The following is a 21,291-nucleotide window of genomic DNA, read 5'->3' as shown; positions in this document are numbered from 1 at the left end:
TCTTTGTATATAATCCACCCTCCTTTTTTTCCCCCAAACAACATTTTGACACTAACAAAAAGAAAAAAACATCCACCGTTCCAACACCCTGTGATTGAACTGTTTTCTCTTTTTTGTTACCTTTGTTTTTGCCCATCATTGTATGCCTTTACAGGGTTATAATCATAGCACACCATTTTGTATTCTAATTCCTGTTTTATATTATAGATAGTTGTGAATGCTTTCTCTTTTTGTAGTTAATAGTAATATATGTTCATTGAAGAACATCTGGGAAATAAATAAAATAATACCACCCATCATCATATCACACCGAGATATCCTCTGTTCACATTAGTCTGTAGCATCACAGTCTTTTTCGTTGATTACTTTGTATGCTTAATAATAATGTGTTTTTTACTTTATGATTTCTATTTCTAGGTCATTTGGGCTCTTTAAAAATAATTGCCTTCCCAGTATATTACCTAGTAATGTATGACTGGTGAAAATATATTAGAGGAGTGGGGTCTTGATTTTACCTATATGAAATGCAGCAGTGAAAAGAACACCCATCCTGGGAGGAGTTAGCAGATGGATAGAAAGATTGCCTATTCTAAGCATAGGTTACCTAGTCAGAAACCAGGAAATCTCAGAAAACAGAGCTATGGGTAATGAATTTTTTTTAAATCTGAGTTTCATTATTAGTATCAAGTTAGAAATCATTTCTTGATTCTAATTATCAAAGAATGCATTTTCATCATTGAAAGAAGCATTTTGGACAAGGTTAATTCCTCTGAATCTGAAACATTCATAAAAATCACTTTGTGGTAAGCTTAGCACTGCAGAAATGTGGAACATTTAGGGAATGGAAATTTATGCAGACAGTCAAATTTAGGCAGTTTTTCACCAAGCTTTCGACATTGTAATCACAGATCTTTTGTCCTCACCTTGGATTTTTCAACTTGCCTAATATTTCACAATTGATCTTGCTTTAAATTGTTCGACATTAAGCATTTTTCAGGTAGAAATTGATATTAGTGAAATTAAATTTAAAGAGCTGGTTTAAAAATCAACATAATAAAACACTATTAAGACATTTTTCAAAGAGAACAGTAAATAAATTTCATCCAATTTCTTGAAGGAAAACATCAGTGCTTTGATGATATGTCGACATTTCACATAGTTAGATCCAGTATATTCTGTCATGAGAAATCTAAAACTGGATAAAAACCTGACACTTTTATGATTAGAGATTATCGTATCTTAAATAATATTTATGGTTTGAGAAGGATATGCATCAGACTGTTGTACATTACTGGAAGAAAGTTCGTAAGTATAGGTCCCATGAAGCTTAATCTAAAAAATAAAGCATCTTGCCCACAGTTGTCAAAAGTGCAACAGTGTAGGATATTTAGTGGTAATGGCATCACTGTGTGTATGTAAATAGAAGCACTATTTATTAGGGATTTTCAAGTTAGCAGACCTGGGTTTAAGTCCTGGCTCCATCACCAACTAGCGGTTTGGCCCTGAGAAACTGATTTCTACGCTGAGGCCTTAAGGAATGGGTAGGAGCTAACCAGTCTGAGGGGTGGCAGGTAGCCTTCGATACAAAGGACTGGAGACCAAAGATTCACTCTCTTAAACCTTGGTCTGTTTATCCCATACAGGCATATTATCTTTAATTCAATCCCCGTGTATCTGTAATAATTATTTTCTACTATCTTTAATTAATGGTTTGCTTGATCATATGAAAATGAATGATGGGTAACTGTTGTTTTTTTCAAGGTAGCATTGGAAGGAGAGTAACTTAAGCTTAGTTTCCACAATAGTACTGAACTTTAGTAGAGTTTTCTTTCTATTTGTGGTGCACTGGACTGAAGCAAGAGATACAGCCTTTAAGCCCTGATCAGGGTATCCATTTCAGCTATTTATTTTTAATCTCAGCATGTATGTATTTGCCCACCCCCACTGCCCACTGCTGAAGCCTAAATAAACCCCTTTTCCCAGTAGGTCCTGACAAGAAACAGACAGCACACTCAGACTGGTTAACTGAGGAGAGTTTACTGTAAAGACTATTTACAAAAGTGTTGGCAAGGTGAAGGGATAGGAGAGTACCCTGAGGCTAGAAACCATCGGGAACCATCCCACTCTTAGTCCTGAAAGAGCCAGGTAATAGAGCCATTACCAAAACTAACCCAGAGTGGGTGGTTGTAGCTGTTTTTGGTGGAGGGACCAACAATGTGCAGAGACGTGGCTAAGAAGGAGCCAGGAGAATATGAGTCCTTCCGCCACTCTCTTCACACCTTCTGATCTCCCTTGGGCACCTTCCACTGGCCGAACCAAAAGACAAGCCAAGGACAAAGCAGCTTGTTGATACAGTCAGGGGCAGAGAAGAGGATGGGGAGGGGTAGAAAGTGGATTTAGAGAGCAAACAAGATAGCCAGCAAGCACACGCTGTATTTGGAATTTACAGTTTCTTACCTAGTGATGGGACCTAGGCGGAAAGATGAGAAATGGCTGGTGGGCCCAACTCTCAGGCTTTGGGCCACTCTACTAGGTTCCCTGAGTTTGGTATCAACCAGATGTCTTCTGGTGGACCAGAACAACTTTCTGCTTTGTTTCCACCTCTTACCCTCACCCCAAATGGCTAACTCCAGAAGTACGTGACTATCTAAAGTCACAAGTTACAGGCAATTATTGTGTTACACAGTAATAGCTGTGAAGATCTTGATATATATGTCCAGTTAACTTTATGACAAATTGTTTGATGATAATGCTAAGCTGTTTACCTGTGACGAGTCTTTGGTGGTTTTGTCCATATTACATGGTCACTTTCTCACAATGTTAAAACGTGAGAGTAGATTGCTTACAAGGACTTTTTATCCCCACCCACAAAACGTTGGTTCATAGAAGGAAGGCATCCTGGAAAAAGAAGTGTGTGGCTCTTTCTTCATGTGATGAAAATGGAAACTCTGTTGAGTTTTTTAGAGTGCCAAATAAAAAAAATAAGATTTTCTCCTTCTCCCTAAAGATCCTGTAAGTCGCTGTCCACTCATATTTAGTGATCTTTGAGACAGTGGTCCACAGTTTTTTATGTATGTGAGGAAGAGATGCTTTTTATTTACCAAACCTTCATTCTTGTGTGTATAGCCAGTGCAGGAATCAGAGGAAGAGCGTTGTGATGGTAAAGTCCCTGGATCATTTCCTTTCTCCTCACTGGTTGAACTTTCTCCTACCAGACGGTCACTGTGGCCTCTAGATATTGTTTGCCTCCATTTGGCTACTTGGATCTGTACTTTTAGATGTACCTAAATTTGCTGGGTACCATTTTTTTAACCTTTTGACTTTCATAAACCATTCAGACAACAATCTTGACGTTTGGAACTGCTTTGCCACCTTGTTACAAGGTATTGACAGTAGTTCCCTGTGCTATACAGTAGGTCCTTGTTGCTTATCTATTTTAATTTTTTTAAATTTATTTATTTATTTTTGGCTGTGTTGGGTCTTCGTTGCTGCACATGGGCTTTCTCTAGTTGTGGCAAGTGGGGGCTACTCTTCGTTGCAGTGAATGGGCTCCTCATCGCGGTGGCTCCTCTTGTTGCAGAGCACGGGCTCTAGGCACACGGACTTCAGTAGTTGCAGCACGCGGGCTCAGTAGTTGTGGCTCGCAGGCTCTAGAGCACAGGCTCAGTAGGTGCGGCGCACGGGCTTAGTTGCTCTGGCATGTGAGATCTTCCCGGACCAGGGCTCGAACCCATGTCCCCTAAATTGGCAGGCGGATTCTTAACCACTGCGCCACCAGGGAAGCCCTGCTTATCTATTTTATATGTAGTAGTTTGTATCTACTAATCCCAAACTCTTAATTTATCCCTTCCCCAACCCAGCCCCCACTATCCCTCTTGGTAACCGTAAGTTTGTTTTCTATTTCTGTGAGTCTATTTCTGTTTTGTAAATAAGTTCATTTATATCATTTTTTTTTTAGATTCCACATATAAGTGATATATGATTTGTCCTTGTCTGGCTGACTTACTTCACTTAATATGATAATCTCTAGCTACATCCATGTTGCTGCAAATGGCATTATTTCACTCATTTTTATGGCTGAGTAATATCCCATTGTGTATATATACTACATCTTCTTTATCCATTCATCTGTTGATGGAATTTTTTAAATAAAATAGAAACTATCAATGTGAAAAGGACAAATACTGTATAATTCCACTTATATGAGATACCAAGACTAGTCAAATTTATAAAGACAAAAGTAGAATGGTGATTGCCAGGAGATGAGGGAGAGGAAAATTGTTTAATGGGTATGGACTTTCAGTTTGGGAAGATGAAAAAGTTCTGAAGATGGACGATGATGTTAGTTGCACAACAATGTGAATGTACTTAATGCCACTGAACTGTACACTTTTAACTGGTTAAAACAGTGAATTTTAAGTTATGTGTATTTTACCACAATTTAAAAACTATTTTCAGTAACCTCCCCCCCGCTATTTTATAGCTGTACTAGGTTACAACAGAGGTGTATTTCTTATTTGCAGTTAGAGTTAAAACATTCCCCAAAAAAGACAGATCTAAGGTGTAGAGAGAACATGGTGTAGCAGGCACACACATCGTCCCTTGTCTTCTCTCCTCCATGCGGTGCTCTCCCAGGATGGACAGGACAGTGTTTTTGCAGTAGGCAGCGGAGAGTTTAGGTGAACCAATGTTGAGAAACAGTGCCACACTGGGATGAATGACAGTGTGATATTGTCAGATCCCTCTTGGGAGCTAAAGGTAATCACCAGCAACTGACATTAAACTAAGTAACCAGTACGGCACCCTGTTTGCCAACCAGGAAAAGAGGGATGAGATTTTTTTTTCTCTTATGGAGTGATAGACATTATGCTAAGCAGTTTCTATGTAGTACCTCCTTTAATACTCAAAAAGTAAGTCCAATTACTATAGTTACTTTACAGATGAGAAAACACGTTTAGCTAGATGAAATAATTTGCCCATGATTACAGTGTAAGTGGAAGCAGTGCAAGCATTTTCATCTCGGTTTTCTTACCTCAATCATTCTCTGCTTAATCTCTATGCTATATTATAAAACTCTTATTACCACAGAGGGATACAGAGAAAAGCCCAAGGCTTTATCAATCAAGTCAGATCACTGTTGGATACCTGCAGAGCTATAGGGGTGACATCCAGGGGTGAATCTTTAAGGATTATGCCTGGGTCCCCGCAGTGCCTGTGGATCAATCAAGATCTAAACTTACTAAAACACTCCTTGTTTAAAGGAATTGATACCCTTCTATGGGTCACCCAGGACAGTAAATAAGTCCCTTTGGCTAAAATGAAGGTATGGATATGTAAAACTCCTGCCATACTTTCTACTCTTTAGAATATTTCCTCTATTCTAAAAATTTGAATTTCCATTAGGAACTTATTGATATTTGAACTAACTACTGAATCTTGAGTTCTATGTATTACTATTTGAAAGGTTTTGCTCCTTGGAGCCATCTTTACTTTTCCATTTCTGATTATTACACATCGCATGAATTATGTTTTTCCTTTTGATATCTGGATCAGATCGAAGTCCATTGTACTTAATTAAGGAAATGATATAAATGTAGTTGCTATAAGTGTCCCTAGCAGGGTCATTGTTCTCATCTTTATGACTGTTTAGCTCTATCATAGTTAGATATTTTTAATCCTTATGTAAAAGGTAAACATGCATATGCTACTTTTATAGTGTATAGTGATGATCAAATTAAGTTGAATATCAAAAAACTATAAATTTACTGATTCAAAATATAAAGCATTTCATGTGCATATACCATATTAATTTTGTGTTTAACACATTTTAATTTTGATATAACTCCAATTTTAAATAAAACTCTAACTTTTTAAATATAGATTAATCTAGTAACATTTTAGTCAGGATTTCAAGATGGAAAGAGTGCTGACCACTTGAATATATATGTTAGGAGTTACTATATAGACCTAAAAATATCTTTTAACCATTGATTTGTACATTTAATTTAGGAAAAGTGAAAAATCAATCAATTTGTTATAAATAAAATTTTGACACGCACTTATTTGTGACGTCTTAGCAACCTTTTTCAACATGTTGCAGAATTTGCTACTCTCAAGAGAGAGAAAAGTAAATCTTGGAAAATCTCAAGAGTGTCAAAAATTGCAGTTGACAGAGAAATTCTTCAGATAAACACCTCAAATTTTGTACTTACTGTTTTAAAACTGATCTCAAAGTACTCTCACCTGGATTTTTAATATTTTGACTAACGCTATACCCTATTTTTAACAACTTCTTAAAGTATTATAAGGGAGAGATTTCATATGTGTAAAACACACATACAGGGCTTCCCTGGTGGCTCAGTGGTTGAGAGTCCACCTGCCAATGCAGGGGACGCAGGTTCGTGCCCCGGTCCGGGAAGATCCCACATGCCGCGGAGCTGCTGGGCCCGTGAGCCATGGCCGCTGAGCCTGCGCATCCGGAGCCTGTGCTCCGCAACGGGAGAGGCCACAACAATGAGAGACCCGTGTACTGCAAAAAAAAAAAAAAAAAGTATCTTCTTTCTAAAACACACGTACAACTAATACAGTTTGGTCTTTCTGAATAAATATAAGTTTTAATTTTACCTTGCCAATAAGATCTTTTTTTAACTTTAATTTTTTTAATTGAAGTATAGTTGATTTACCATGTTGTGTTAGTTTCTGATGTATAGCAAAGTAAGTCAGTTATAAAATGTGTATATATATATATATATATATATATATATATATATATATACACACACACATATATACACACACACACACATACATATACATACACACATGTTTTCATATTATTTTCCGGTATAGGTTATTACAAGATATTGAATATAGCTCCCTATGCTATACAGTAGGACCTTGTCGTTTATTTTAAATGAGATCTTTATTTGTAACTCCACAGATAAATTCCTAGAAAGCTATTTGGATTAGTATACCCATTTATAGAAGTTTTAAAAATACACCTAGCTGCATTTTCATGCATAACGTTTCATCAGAAACATAGTGCCCCAGAGTTGTGTTTTCTTTGCATGCAGTGGAGTTTTTCTAACGTTGCGGTAAATACCACCACATAACTATAAACACCTTGAAGTTAAATATTCAGTAAACCTAGCTTTCATTTTCACCAGCCTTTTCACAACCTCTTTCAAAACTCAGCTGAAGATTCACACTCTGCAAATCCCACATGATTCACCCTGTGCCATTCTGACTTCCTCTTGTATTTCCACTCTGGCAGCACTTCCTACTTGCCTACTCCTTGTTGGTTGTTCTGTTTTATAACGTTTGTAAACATCTACATATTTTATATCACCAGTTAGACTGGGAATTCTTTGAAAACCAAGGATTTATTTCTTTAGTTTTTCTTGTCATAGTTCTCCCTAGGATACTATAAACCATTGTTTCTTCTCTAGGCTCCTCATGGATTTGGGAGCCAGGCTACCATAGCTGTAGAGCAAATTTCAGATTTGGAAAAAAGAGGGTGGAAGACAGTAAGGGGGAATAGGGCAGCATCTGTTTAGTGATCCACAATTAGCAGAATGCACCTTGGCCCCTCCCAATCCCCAGGTCTCATGCTTCTACTAGCATTGAGGGGAAGGCAGCTAGGCTGCATGTTTCCCATGCACACCAGCAGCTGCTATGTACAAATTTCTTCCCTCCTACAGATGCCTTCACTATTTATTTTAATTGACTTTTACTGGTATAAAATGGTGTTGGGAGGATGGACAAGTAAAGAGAGGACACATGTGGTGTAATTGTCCATGGAGCCTTGGTTCTTCTGGACATGGTCATAACTTTTATGGCACCTAATACAGTATGCAGTAGGTAGTCAATAAAGAGTATTGGCTAACTCATATGGGAATATGGATGTGGATGACCTGGAGAAGTAAAACAAAAGAAAGATTTATGGTGACACTGAAAATATTGGGTTTTTTGAACAGCAGAGTCATACTCTGAATTGTGTTAGTCTTAACTTACGGACAACTTGTTCTCATATTAGTTTAAGTGAAATGTGGATGGAAGAAAATTGGGTTGGAGGTCAACATGGCCTGGGGTTTCAGGAATCCTTCAAAATTTTTCTGCTAATAACTCATAGAGAATAATCAGCAAGAACTTAATTTTTTTAATTAATTTATTTAATTTATTTATTTTTGGCTGCATTGGGTCTTCATTGCTGTGCACGGGCTTTCTCTAGTTGTGGCGAGTGGGGGCTACTCTTTGTTGTGTTGCACGGGCTTCTCATTGCGGTGGCTTCTCTTGTTGCGGAGCACAGGCTGTAGGCACATGGGCTTCAGTAATTGTGGCTCGTGGGCTCTAGAGTGCAGGCTCAGTAGTTGTGGCTCACGGGCTTACTTGCTCTGCCGCATGTGGGATCTTCCCGGACCAGGGCTCGAACCCGTGTCGCCTGCATTGGCAGGCAGATTCTTAACCACTGCACCACCAGGGAAGCCTCAGAACTTAATTTTTTAAAACGACTTATGTGAGCAAATATGGAAGATTTGATGAGAACATTGACTATGGATTATGGGAGCTAGCTTTAAAAACCCCTATAGAAAGACATTTCATTTATATGATGTTGGGAAATTTAGGTTATTGAACTTATTTTATTAATTATCTCCCACAGCTCTGCAAGTGAATCTGGTTCTCAAAGCACTTGTGACCAACTTGTAACTCCAACAGCCCTGGCTGCCTGTACCAGAGTTGACTCCTGTTTTACGCCATGGTTTGTCCCATCTCTTGGCGTTTCCTTCCAGTTTGCTCACCTGGAGTTCCATTTTTGTCATCACCTTGATCAACTAGGCACAGGTACTCTATTTTAGCATCAGAATAACATTCACGTAATACTTATTGTTTTATCCCTGCACAAAACTCCTTCCCTACTGACCACCACTCACAAGGTGGAGGAAACTTTTAGAAGCAGCATTCATCTCTCTAACAGTAAGCACCAGCAAAGTTATTCTGAAGCTGATTTCGTATGATAGGTGTCCCCCTTACATTTGAACCATCCTATGGACCTGTTATATAGGGTACCAGTTATATTGAATTGCCATGATTTTGCACACTTCCTAATGAGAATTTTCAAGGAAGTTACAAAAATTGCAGGTTTTACTGTTACTCCAATTATGATCTTTTTGAAAGAAATACATCTGTTTTTTTCCTATCTTATGAGCCATTACATGGATGGCATATAGTTTCCAAAAGTACTTGATATTACCTTATCTTGAAAGTACAAAAACCTTCTACAAAAAATGGGCAAATTCTCCAATAATTTAAAAGACTAGCATTTTTACAAGTTTATAAGGTAGAAGAATAAGTTTTTCCACACACCAAAAGTGGCCTTTTATAAGTTTGCTCATGTTCATGAATAATTATTCCTAAAAGTCTGTACCAAACCTTTTCTACTTAATACATTTTGATTCTGGTATTAGGTTTTCAACCTACATGTAATGGAAAAATGAAAAAAATCAGATTAAAACTAAACACAGCTGCTGTTAAGCATCTTGCCTTTTCAGCAAAAATGGAGTTTAACCTGTATTTTCTAACTCTGTTTGGGTCATGTTTTTGGTTTTGAGATTTGGTGGTAGATACAGAGCACTTCTATGAAATGCTTCTTAAATATTTACCTCCTCTTCATTTTATTTGTTGCCTTTTGTGCTCACATTTTTATCTGTGCATGTAACCTTTGTAAAGAGACCTGCTGATTGAACAAAACAGTTTTGTTTGCAAATATCAAATGGTAATTCAAATGTTATATTATCTTCAAGAGAATGTTTGAATTTATTAACCAGCAAATATTGCATTCAGTAAGCAAGAAATGAATAATTTAAATGTCATCTCTTTATTTCCATAAAGTGTTGGCTCATCTCAACTGCTGTTTTTCTTGTTTGTTTTCTCAACAGCTCCACCGCAATACCTACAGCCATTTATTTCTGATAAAAATGTGCCATCTGAACTAGAATACATGATTATTTCCTTCAAAGAACCACACATGTATCTTCGACAATGGAACAATAGTTCTGTCTGTCAGGAGATGCAGTTCTCAGCTCAAGCAGACTGTAAACTTCTAGAGTGCAGAAATGTTACAATGCAAAGCATGGTGAAACCCTTCAGCATCTTTGGACAGATTGCAGTTTCCAGCAATGCAGTAGAAAAGCTGATTGATTGCTCTATCAACGTTGACTCAATATTTGTAAACTTTGGGCAACATGTAGTTCATTCTCTAAACACTGCAATACAAGCTTGGCAACAGGTATGTATATTCTAGAACAGTTTACAGTTTGTCTGTGTGTGATCTTTTACTAGGCACTTTATGTTATCACTTCTAATAATAAATTAAGCACAAACAAAAATGCGAGAGAATGAAGAATTTGATGGGCACCATAATATTTGGGGCCTCCTCTGTTTTGGCAAAGTGATGCATGTTATTTTTAAAACCTTTGGAGAACATGGGTTCTCTACACATGCATCAGAGATGATGCCCACATTTTTGTGACTAATGTACCACATCTGTGTGGAAAGTAACACATTCCCAGAAATTTTTTCCAAGTATTATGGCTTTAGTTTGCCAAAGCTCAACTTGGTATGTATCACATTGTCGAAGCAGCCATTGCAGAAATGAATAACCTGTGTGAACCTTCCTCATATAAGCAGTTCATCTTTTCAAAGAGAAAAGGCAGTGAGAGGAAATTACGTGAACACAGTATAATTTAATTTTAGTCTTTCCCCCATTATCATTCTGCCATTTTGATTCACTAAAAAAGCACTCGATAATAGATTTTGTAACCAGCTAAAGACTCTTGATAATAATTTTTTACTTTTACCTTTTGTCAGAAATTATCCGTATCGAAAAAGAGTTAAGAATATACGTCTGTTTTGAATGACATATTTAAAATGGGGAACCTGCCCACGTCCACTAGCATGAAACTCATTTCACAGAATATTTGGATAATATCGATAATATGCTCAGTGATTTAATAACAAATCACCCCTGCTTCCCTTACTGATTTTCAGTATAACATTGCATTTCAATAAAGCTTGTGTTATTTAAGCTGAGACATTTCCCCACATTTTGTATGTTACAGGTATTTGTGCAGACTAACTCCCCAAGAGAAATGGTCCTTCACTCCACCCTGACCTCATGTGGGGATGGGGCAGTGGTGGGGGGGAGGGGCTTGAGTTCTAGAATTTTTATGGGAATGAACTCTTTTCTTTATATGCATGAAGACCTATACAAGACTAAGGAATTAATTACCTAACATGGCACTACAATAGCAAAGGGAAAGAAGATAACACATCTGTTTCATATTTTAAAATTCTTTTTTAAGGGCATTCCATGGTTTTCTTGCTGCAGAGGACATGCGTAAAATAAGAGCTAGTGTGATCTAAATCTTTGCAGCTGGTTCGAATAGCGATGTGAACAAAACCTCCGTGGCTCCAATTTCTGTTTTTTGTCATATTTTGAACAATGCATTTAATAAAAAACAAACCTAGAAAATATAAAAGAGTCATTGATAGAGCTTTTAATCTCAGGATATTTTTGTCTTGGTATCAGGACCATTGTAAGAGGACTCATGTGTAGCAACTACTGCAAAATGGCCCTCAGAAATATCAGTTTCCTCCCAGGGTAAAAATATTCTCTTAGACACAGCTATACATATAAATAAAATACGGTGCATAAATATTTAAATGTTTTAAACCACATCAGAGTGTGAATGACTGACTGGCTAACACAGTGCCTTGAAGGAATATTCTGAGTTTTTTTAAAAATGGAATTGTATATTTGATTAAGTAGAGCCATATGTCACGTAGCATATCGCTGACAGGTACATTCTGTGAATAGTTGGTTCTGATTTATACAGGGATTTGGCAATGTTAACATGAGCCACAAGAGGATATACTTCTGTAATTGTTGCTATAATTTTCTTGTTTCCTCCCATGTCAAGCGTACTTGCCACCAAGTTTTAATGTGGTAGGCATCTCTAACCCTGTGTATTCTAAAGTAAATACAAAAATGCACTACTTTGAAATTACAGGACATTTGACATTGAAATGGGCTTATAGAGGGGTTATTAAGTTCATTGTTTCTAAGATGTTCTGAATGTGGTTTATCCCCTTTAGAGGGGAAACTTAGTTACCCAAGCTTGGGTTTTATTATGTATATAATGCTCATATACAGTATAATTATTGCCAACGACAAACGTGAACTTAACAAGCTGGATAAGCAATTTGAGTTTTCCACATACTTTTTATCGGGTTCGTATCCGAGACAAGTCATTTGTACCCAGTGTGGATGGACCAGACAGTTGAAGCATGAAACAGTTTGGCCTTTCACCTTTAGGTCACAAGTTCAAGATTAACAGAAGCCTTCATCAGTGTCTGATTTCTCTGGCTGTAGTTTTTTTTTTTTTTCTCTTTTGTAAATGATTAATGTTTTGTGAAACCAGATTAAGGACCCAAAATGCCACTTGCAGTTTGCTTTATATTTCCATGTCACGTTCCCACATTTGGACCAAATAGGATTTAAAGGAGATTTTTATTTAAAAATCAAGGTTGTGCTCATGTATCTTATCTTACACCATAATGATATCTCTCTTTGATTGCCCATATAACACTCCAGCACAAATCTTAAATGTAAATAAGCCATCTCTTAATTACGAAAGCATTCTGAGGTTGCGCTTTTATATGATGTCATATACAATATGTACAAATTTTTTTATAATATACTAGAATTTAAACATTCCAAGAAACGCTTAAACTTATTACAGTTATAATGAACTCCACAGATGAAGGAGCAGTAGAGAAACAGTTCCCTGAGGACTTTGAGTATTCTTTAGAAAAATGTAAACAAGCCCCTTGTGTTCTTTCATTTACATTTTTTCCTAAAACCCTCATCATTTATTAAAGGTCAGTTTTTAGAGATGAGGAAAGTAACATGATTTTTTTCTACTCAAGCCCCATCTGGTAACTTAACCTCTGTGTAACCAGCAGATTGATCCCAATTCATTATGAAAATTGAATTTCAGTCTCAGGATGTCTATCTAAGTGGGAGTTGGAATCATATCCCTTTCTTCATGTTTGTACTGTTGGACCTAACGGAGAGAAAAATGTTTACAAGGAGAGCAGTTTATGTTGATTATATAACGCTAAATGGAAAAATCTCATCAAAACTAATTGTACACTGTGACTCCAGTTTAATTAAAGGTTTACAAACCTTTAAATATGTAAGATATATAAGATAGGATTAGATAGGATAGACTAGAATAGGAACAGGCAGGACACTCAGAAGTGAAAAATTGCTGGAAAAAAAATTCTCCAAAATGTTCACAGCAGTTATCCCTGAGTATAAAATTAGAGACTTTGTTTTTAAAAATCAGCACTTTCTGTATTTTCTGATTTTTGTACTGGGAACATATATTACACTTGTAATTTTAAAAGTTAAATTTACTCATGTTTGTTTCGTAAGTGTTTATTGAGTACTTATGTGTCAGGCATTATGCTGACTACAGGAGCAAAAGTTGTAACTAACAAAAACCTGGTTCCTGCCCTTATGCAGCATAGAGTCTAATGATGGAGACAACAATGACCCATAATCATGCAAATAATTACTCAGTCCCAATAGGGATCAGTGCTTTTAAGGCAAAATACATAGTGCTGTGTGAGCATAAAATAGAGGGACCTAAGGTGATCCGGGAGGATCTCAGGAGGCTACTTTACTCTGAGGGCATGACCTGAAAACAGGAACCTGAAAGCTGAGTTGGAAGAAATTAGTCAAGCAAGGAGGAAAAGAGGTCCAAGCAGAAGAAAGGCACCGAGGCAGGAAGGAGTTTGATGCGTTGGATGAATTGAAAGGAGGCCAGTGCGGCGTTGGAGCGGCTGAAAAGGGCTGGTGGAGCTGGGGTCTAGCAGGCAAACGGAGAGTGGTTCAAGATGCAGCAGGGGCCAGATCAGGCAGAACGCCTAAAACCCACGGGCCGTCCAGTTTTGAAATCATAGCTCATGATTAAAAGCCACAGCAAAAAGTAATATGGTAGGCGGCAGATAATTACTGGTTATAACTGCTTCAGTCTCACTTAGCCAGAGACTCCTTTTATGATTCCTGTGGTTGTCAGGCAAGGTTCCACTCCATGAGAATAGAGAGGTTTGGTGAGAATAGGTGGATGATAGAGCGAACGCTTTAGGAGACCCTCAAGGGTATCTAGAAGAATGAGGTATTTCAGGGCCGACTGCAGCTGTAGAGCTCTGCCTGCCCACTTTAGGGGCCTTCTGGATGATTAGGAAGGGATTGTACCTCCCAAGATAATGTTCTCATGAGGTTCTAGATCAGGTCTTGGTCCAGGCTGGATTCCAGGTGTGTTCATCCATAGACTCCTTGGCTTCAGTCCATGTAGTCACTTAAATTTCTATGCCCATGAGTGGCATATCCCTTTTTACTCTCCCTCCCCTCAGTAAAATGGCAAATGACAGAGTGTGGCATTGTGACATTATTTAGATCCACAACCAGGAAATAGAAGCCAACTGGAGAAGCATCAGTTACATATTACCTCCCATTGTCTGCAGATTCAGTGGCTAGTTAAGATATTTTTCTTGCATTCTCAAGTTAACCATTTATTTAGCTATTCTTTTCATTTACCAAAGGTATGTTTATTATTTTTTAAGCCATAAGCTAACCAAAGTGATAAAAGAGTAAGCACAGAAATGCTCTATCACATTGCCAGTGCTTCGATGTAACAGCAACCAGTGGAGATACCATTAAGTTGAGAAGGAGGTACCAACACAGGAACGTATTACTAATTTGCTGAACCTTAGTAGATTAATGGAAGACATTTGCTGATTGATTATTAGCTGAAACAGACACCAACAACTGTTTTTCAGCTAACGTTTTTTGTCTTGAAAACTGCAGCTTGGCTTATACTGACTCTGAAGTTGATCTGTTTTGTGTGTTCAGCCTCTTAACAATAGCGGGAAAGTTATGGTTTTATTTACATCTCTCCCTGAGCAGATTTACACACACACATCCACCCTCCCCCTCAAGGGAACTGGGGATGTATTACCTAAATGATCCTTACTTTCTGTAGGGTACAAACTGTGGCTTTGGTAATTGGTCTTGATTGTCAAGTTTAGAAGGCCAGGAACATGGTAATTCTAGCCTGTGGTACTCTGCTCAGAAACGTGCGCTACCCAGTACAGCATTCTTTGTAGCATGTTAATTCATTTAAAAATGTTAAAAGTTTGAAGGATCTCATTGTTCTTTTACTCTTCTGTGTGTATGATTTATTTTGCAGGAATATAAATCAAAACATATTCTTGGAACATTTATGATCTCTTTAAGGTAATTTTTGTGCTTATCCTGGAAGTATAGAATACTTTGTATACCAGAGCTAATGACAACAGATCTTTTAGTATTTCTGTGTTGTAACAATCGCCACTGGGCAGACAGCTGCCAAACATCTTGCAATTAATCTGATGCACATTGGCTTTCGTATTCTTTTTCTTTCAGAATAAATGCCCTGAGGTAGAGGAGTTGGTCTTCAGCCATTTTGTGATCTGTAATGACACACAGGAGACACTGCGGTTTGGCCAGGTGGATACTGATGAAAATATTCTGCTGGCCAGTCTCCATAGTCACCAGTACAGCTGGCGCTCTCACAAATCCCCACAGGTATTTGAGAAACAGCCTTACAAACACAGCAATTTTTAAGGTTGCAGATTCATTTCTTCTGCATTTGTGTGCCTGTGTCTAGTTATTTCCCTTTTTAAGTCTCCCACGGGGTCGCACAGTATGGCTACATCTGACAGAAACCCAGAAATGTTTAGAGGAGGGAGCACAGTGTACCCATGCTCCTCTTGGAGTGGACGTTCTCTTGTTCAGCGTAGGTGCTCTTGAGGGAGCCTGGTGTGGTGATTATGACGTTGAACTGTAGAGCCAGAGTACGTCAGCTTGGATCCTGGCTCTGAATTACCTCGCTTTGCTTTCATACTTCAGTTTTCTCATGTGTAAATTGGGGATAATAATAGTACCTGTTTCATAGGGTCATGAGAACTAAATAAGTTAATATGGACAAGGCACTAAAATAGTGCTTGATATACTATAAACATTGTATGTTGGGTATTATTTTTTATTTGTTTATTCAGATTCTTACTGTGTATATAGTCCGTGGCAATCATGTCTTAGGCACTGGGGATTCAAAGGCAGAGAAGTCTTAGTCCTTGCCCTCCAATGACAGCTCACCGTCTGTGACAAAATGAGCACAATGACAGACTATGCCCAAGGGAGCACTGAGAAAAGACATACCAAAGGATGTCTGTTTTCCAAGTAGTATAATTCCATTTTCCTGTCACTTTAGATGGGAATAATTAGAGGGATGTGCCCTGCAGGGATAACTGAGGATGAATTAAATACAAAGATGATGTCTTAAATGAGTAAAAGAAATCCTAGGAAGTACTCTCAAGAATAATGTATTTCTAAAACCCTGGGTAATAAGGAAACTACTGTCTGCTTATGATTAAAAGAAAGTCATTAGATTAGAGAGTTTTCCCGTCTCGTCTATAGACCAGCTTTAGAATATGTTACACCCTCAGCTATTTTCTTTTTTTCAGTAGCTCGATTCTGATTTCTTACTTGCTTTTTCATCATATTGCCACACTATTAGTATAAAATTTGGAAAAGTAGATATAGTGCAGTTCTTCTTATGTCTGTTTAATTCTGGTTATTCTAACAGGACATTAAGACATCATATCTCCTTTTCTAATAAACGTTCTTACAAAAATGTCGCATATGATATGATATTGCACTTGTATTTTTAGAATGAATGACATTCCCTTCTTTTCTTTTCTTTTTATTTTATTTTATTTTATTTATTTATTTGTGGCTGAATTGGGTCTTTGCTGCGCGTGGGCTTTCTCTAGTTGTGGCGAGCGGGGACTACTCTTCATTGCAGTGCAGGGGCTTCTCACTGCAGTGGCTTCTCTTGTTGTGGAGCACAGGCTCTAGGCACGTGGGCTTCCGTAGTTGCAGCACATGAGCTCAGTAGTTGTGGCTCGCAGGCTGTAGAGCACAGTTCTCAGTAGTTGTGGCACACGGGCTTAGTTGCTCCACAGCATGTGAGATCTTCCCAGACCAGGGCTCGAACCCGTGTCCCCTGCATTGGCAGGCGATTCTTAACCACTGCGCCACCAGGGAAGCCCATGCCCTTATTTTCTAATCCTCCTTTTGAGAAATGTCTGTGTAAGTGAGTTTTTAAGTCGTTTGGTTGTTTACCCCTTGTAACATCATTAAAAGACAATTGGTTGGTTGGTTGGTTCGTTTCAAAAATAAGTAATTTTTTTCTTATTAATTGCAAAAGTAAGAACATAGAGCAGATATATAAACCAAAAAAGGAAAACGAAAAAGACCACCTATAATTCCAACCACCCAGAGGCAATCCATGTTGTACAGCCTTTTAGAGCTTTGAAAGGCTTCTATGATCATTGCATTCCCAGAAATGAACTAGTAGTGATGGGAAAGAAACCTCTGAGAAGGTGCAGTAATGTGTGATCGTATACTGTACCTGTAGCCACTTCACCCATTCATACACACACGCTGCAGGCCTTAGCCAATAAAAAGCAAAGCAGAGGAAGCTTACCTCCCTTCAAAGTCATTTTAAGCTGCATAGACTACCATGGCCCTCAGTGACCCTCAAGATTCCCTAGAGACTGGAGCCAGGATGGGAAAGGTGATCGTAAGAACAGAAGGCTCAGGGGTGTGGAGGAACAGTAGTCTTCATGTTATGGATGTACGGTTTCTAGATGGGAAGGACATAAACAGGAAAAAAGAATGGCTAACCACTGCCACACTATACCTTTCATATTTATACTCTTCTGCACTTGGGTCTTTTTGTATTTATTACTAGTCTTGTTTTCATAATATCCCTGTGTGATTTGTATTTTTTGTTACGCATATTTTATAGGTAAGGAGACAGAAATGTTAAGCTAAGATGGTGATAGAGATGGATCTGAATCCCATGTCTTCACTCTCAATATAGTGTTATTTCCACAACATTGTCAAACTCTTCTAGGTTTTGGCAGCATGATTCGTCTGTTAGAAGAGCCAAACGGTGAGGTTTTAAGAGAAGGGCTGAGAAATCACTGGTATAATACTCTACATTTAAAGCTAGACTAATATGGGATTCTTGGTACAAGTATGAACCCTTGCAAAGCTTTAAGGACCAAAAACAATAAGAACCTTTTAATGACAAACTGGAAACATAAGACAGGTATCAAACTTTTTTTTCCTCTTTTTAATTTGTAACTGCATCCTCTGGATACAAATTTTAAGATGAGCTACAGTCATTATAATCTTTAGACTAAAACTTAGATTGTATTTGTAAAAGGTGTCTCTTTACTACAGCTACCTATGCTACGTAAAGAAATGTGTTTTAGGACTCTCTGAAGCCAGAGAGGTCTTAATGGACCCAGAGGGTCTTCATGGAATTCCATACACACACAATTGCAAATTCTGCTGTGTTCTAATGAGAGGTTACATCTGAGGATCAGAAAAGCTAACCACTTAGCTTCAAACTGCACCTGGAGGTAGTCATAGACTCACAAGTGAGCAAACTGTTCCTTTTTCCAGACTCCAAGTCATATCCTGCACTGCCCAGCAGCTTGGTTTTAGGAACATTTGTGTCTGCATGTTTATGCTACCTTGGGTGTTAGTCAATTCATAGTCTCAGGGAGGATTTCTAAAGTTCAGAGAACTTAACTCTGCTAAACAATGTAGCTTATATTGCAGAGATCAAGAAAGTGGCAATGACACCTGGAAAGGTTTCAAAGAGGTCAACATGTCATAGAACCACACAGGAGGTTGCTATCAACAGTAAGTCCCAACAGGATGGAAAAAAATATAGACACAACCAATTCCAGAAATCCAAAGCTGAAAAACCTTTTAGAATTGAAATGTTATAAACTCTCCTTATAGTTTCTAACACATGCTCTGAGGCAGAATCACTTAAAATGCTGGATATCCCACAACAGTTGCTTGCCTAAGCAAACAAAGGAAGAACAAAACTTTTTCCTAGGGAATAATTGAACATATTCAGCTGCACAGTCATATATGCCACCACAAAGGGCCCTTAAATATTCCAATTCAGTAGACTTCAGATAAGGTTGGACGAGAACAGTAACCAGTCCTTTACTGAGAAGTGCTTCACATTATATGAAGTTGAATCTAAGGACTGGATATGTGAGTTTATGGAATCTTTCCCCAGAATATGGGCAGTATATGCAGCTCAGAGTCAAGGGAAGCTTTGTTTAATTTAGCCAGACTGACTTTAGTGGCACTTCCATCGTAGTAGGACTTGTGTGTAGGCTGTTCAAGTTAACTTCCTTTTCTGGTTAAGAGAGAGCACTGTTAGGTAATTAAACTGCTTGAAAAAGGAATGCCTCTATCTTGTATGTAAGGAATTACATTTGCTTTTACCCTCAAAACATGCCCAATTTAGGGCTTCCCTGGTGGCGCAGTGGTTGAGAGTCCGCCTGCCTGCCAATGCAGGGGACACGGGTTTGTGCCCGGTCCGGGAAGATTCCACATGCCGCGGAGTGGCTGGGCCCATGAGCCACGGCCGCTGGGCCTGCGCCTCTGGAGCCTGTGCTCCGCAACGGGAGAGGCCACAACAGTGAGAGCCCCGCGTACCATTAAAAAAAAAAAAAAAAAAACCATCAGTCAAGGTGAAAATGAGCTCTAGACAGAGCTATAGAAAATAACAAAATATTGCTCCGAAATGGATATTGTAGGAAGTTTTATAAGCTTGTGAAAATGGCAGATATTTAAAAATGCAAAATGCAACAAGGTAAGAATCAATTTGGAAGAGCAGCAGAGCATCTGGGAAATACTCATCAAAGTAATCAGATTTAGGGAAGAAAATGTAAATCAGATGTTAGTTTCATCAGGCAGAGATGGGCCAGCTTTTTTGTGTAGGGCCAGACAGTGAATATTTTAGGCTTTCAGGGCCTTAGAGCCTCTCTCAGAGCTATTCAACTCTGTACAAAAGCAATGATAACAAATGAGTTTGACTATGTGCCATAAAATTTTAAAATTTATTTTAAATGGGTGTGACATAAATTTTAAAAATTTTAAATAAAATTCTATTTATAGACAACGAAATTTGAAGTTCAGTAATTTTCACACATCACAAACTAGTATGCTTCTTTTGACCTTTTTCAACCATCTGAAAATGTAAAAAACACTCTTAGCTCACAGGCTATACAAAAATAGGTGGTGCACCACATTTGGCCCAGAAGCCATGCCTGATTTGCCAACCCCTGCTCTCAGGTCTCTCAGTGGACAAAATTCAGGAGACTAAAGGTTTGATATAAAATTGTCTTTGTTCTGATCTAAATGGGATTCCCATCACTTGAAAACTTGGTAGCATTTTTCAGAAATTATGAAATGACAGGTAATAGTTTAAATCTAACACTTGTAAAATCAACCTGTGCTTACCACATAACAGTAAAATATTTGTATTGTTCTTGTTTTCAGCCCATATAGACAGGAAGTTCCGCAGTTCTCTATTTTTGGATGTAAAAATATTTAAAAGTGAGATCTGATCATTTTTCCTCCTGCCTAAAGGAAAAGTGATGGTTTTTTGAGTATCTACCTATGTTAAGGAAATTCCAGCCAGTTGTCAATTTTATTGGCTAGACTGTCATTTCTCACTCAGTCACCACTCTTTCCATATCCATTTATATAGTGTATGTGCACACATATACCTAGAGAATGAGCACATTTCTTGTTGCCACAGTCACAAGTTAAAAAATTTAGAAGTAGACTTAGGGACGCAGGTAAATATCCTGTGTTGGCAAAACTGTTCAAACCGATAAATTTGTCAAGTGTTTGCCCCTGCTATTATATTATATGGCACACAGCATATCAGAGTTTGCTTAGAAAGGGCAATGAAAAGGCACTCTTACACACTGAAAGTGCAGATGGAATTGATACTTCCTTTCTAGAAAGCAATTTGATAAAAAGCATTATCGCTATTAAAATGGTCATAGCCTTTGACCCAGTAAATCTCCTACTAGTAATCTACTCTCAGGAAACAATCCAAATTAAAGCAAAGGTTTATACACAAAAATGTTTATTATAATTTGACTTATACCATCAAAAAATCAAAATGTTCACTTTTAAAGAAATAGGTACGTAAAATCTGGCGTATCTATGAGATGAACTTTTATGGGACCTTTAAATTTTTACATAGGAAGGTGAAGTGCTACCATATC

At 37.9% G+C, this 21,291-nt stretch overlaps 1 protein-coding gene across 5 annotated transcripts in view; it reads left to right on the top strand.

Moving 5' to 3' along the window:
• The window catches only part of VPS13B (vacuolar protein sorting 13 homolog B), a 778,183-nt gene that overhangs the window by 672,446 nt on the left and 84,446 nt on the right, over nucleotides 1-21,291 (top strand). For all 5 annotated transcript variants that reach the window (XM_029222782.1, XM_029222780.1, XM_029222779.1 and 2 more), the window contains 3 exons: nucleotides 8,660-8,841; nucleotides 9,936-10,285; nucleotides 15,533-15,694. In XM_029222782.1, coding sequence (XP_029078615.1) covers nucleotides 8,660-8,841; nucleotides 9,936-10,285; nucleotides 15,533-15,694 — 694 coding nt within the window. The remainder of the gene's footprint in view (nucleotides 1-8,659; nucleotides 8,842-9,935; nucleotides 10,286-15,532; nucleotides 15,695-21,291) is intronic.

This window comes from Monodon monoceros, unplaced genomic scaffold, assembly GCF_005190385.1.
Source record: "Monodon monoceros isolate NGI ecotype Baffin Bay Population unplaced genomic scaffold, NGI_Narwhal_1 Super_Scaffold_14, whole genome shotgun sequence".
NCBI classification, from domain to species: Eukaryota; Metazoa; Chordata; class Mammalia; order Artiodactyla; family Monodontidae; genus Monodon; species Monodon monoceros.
Note: the sequence above shows the minus strand (reverse complement) of the source record. Positions and strands in the feature narration are given on the sequence as shown.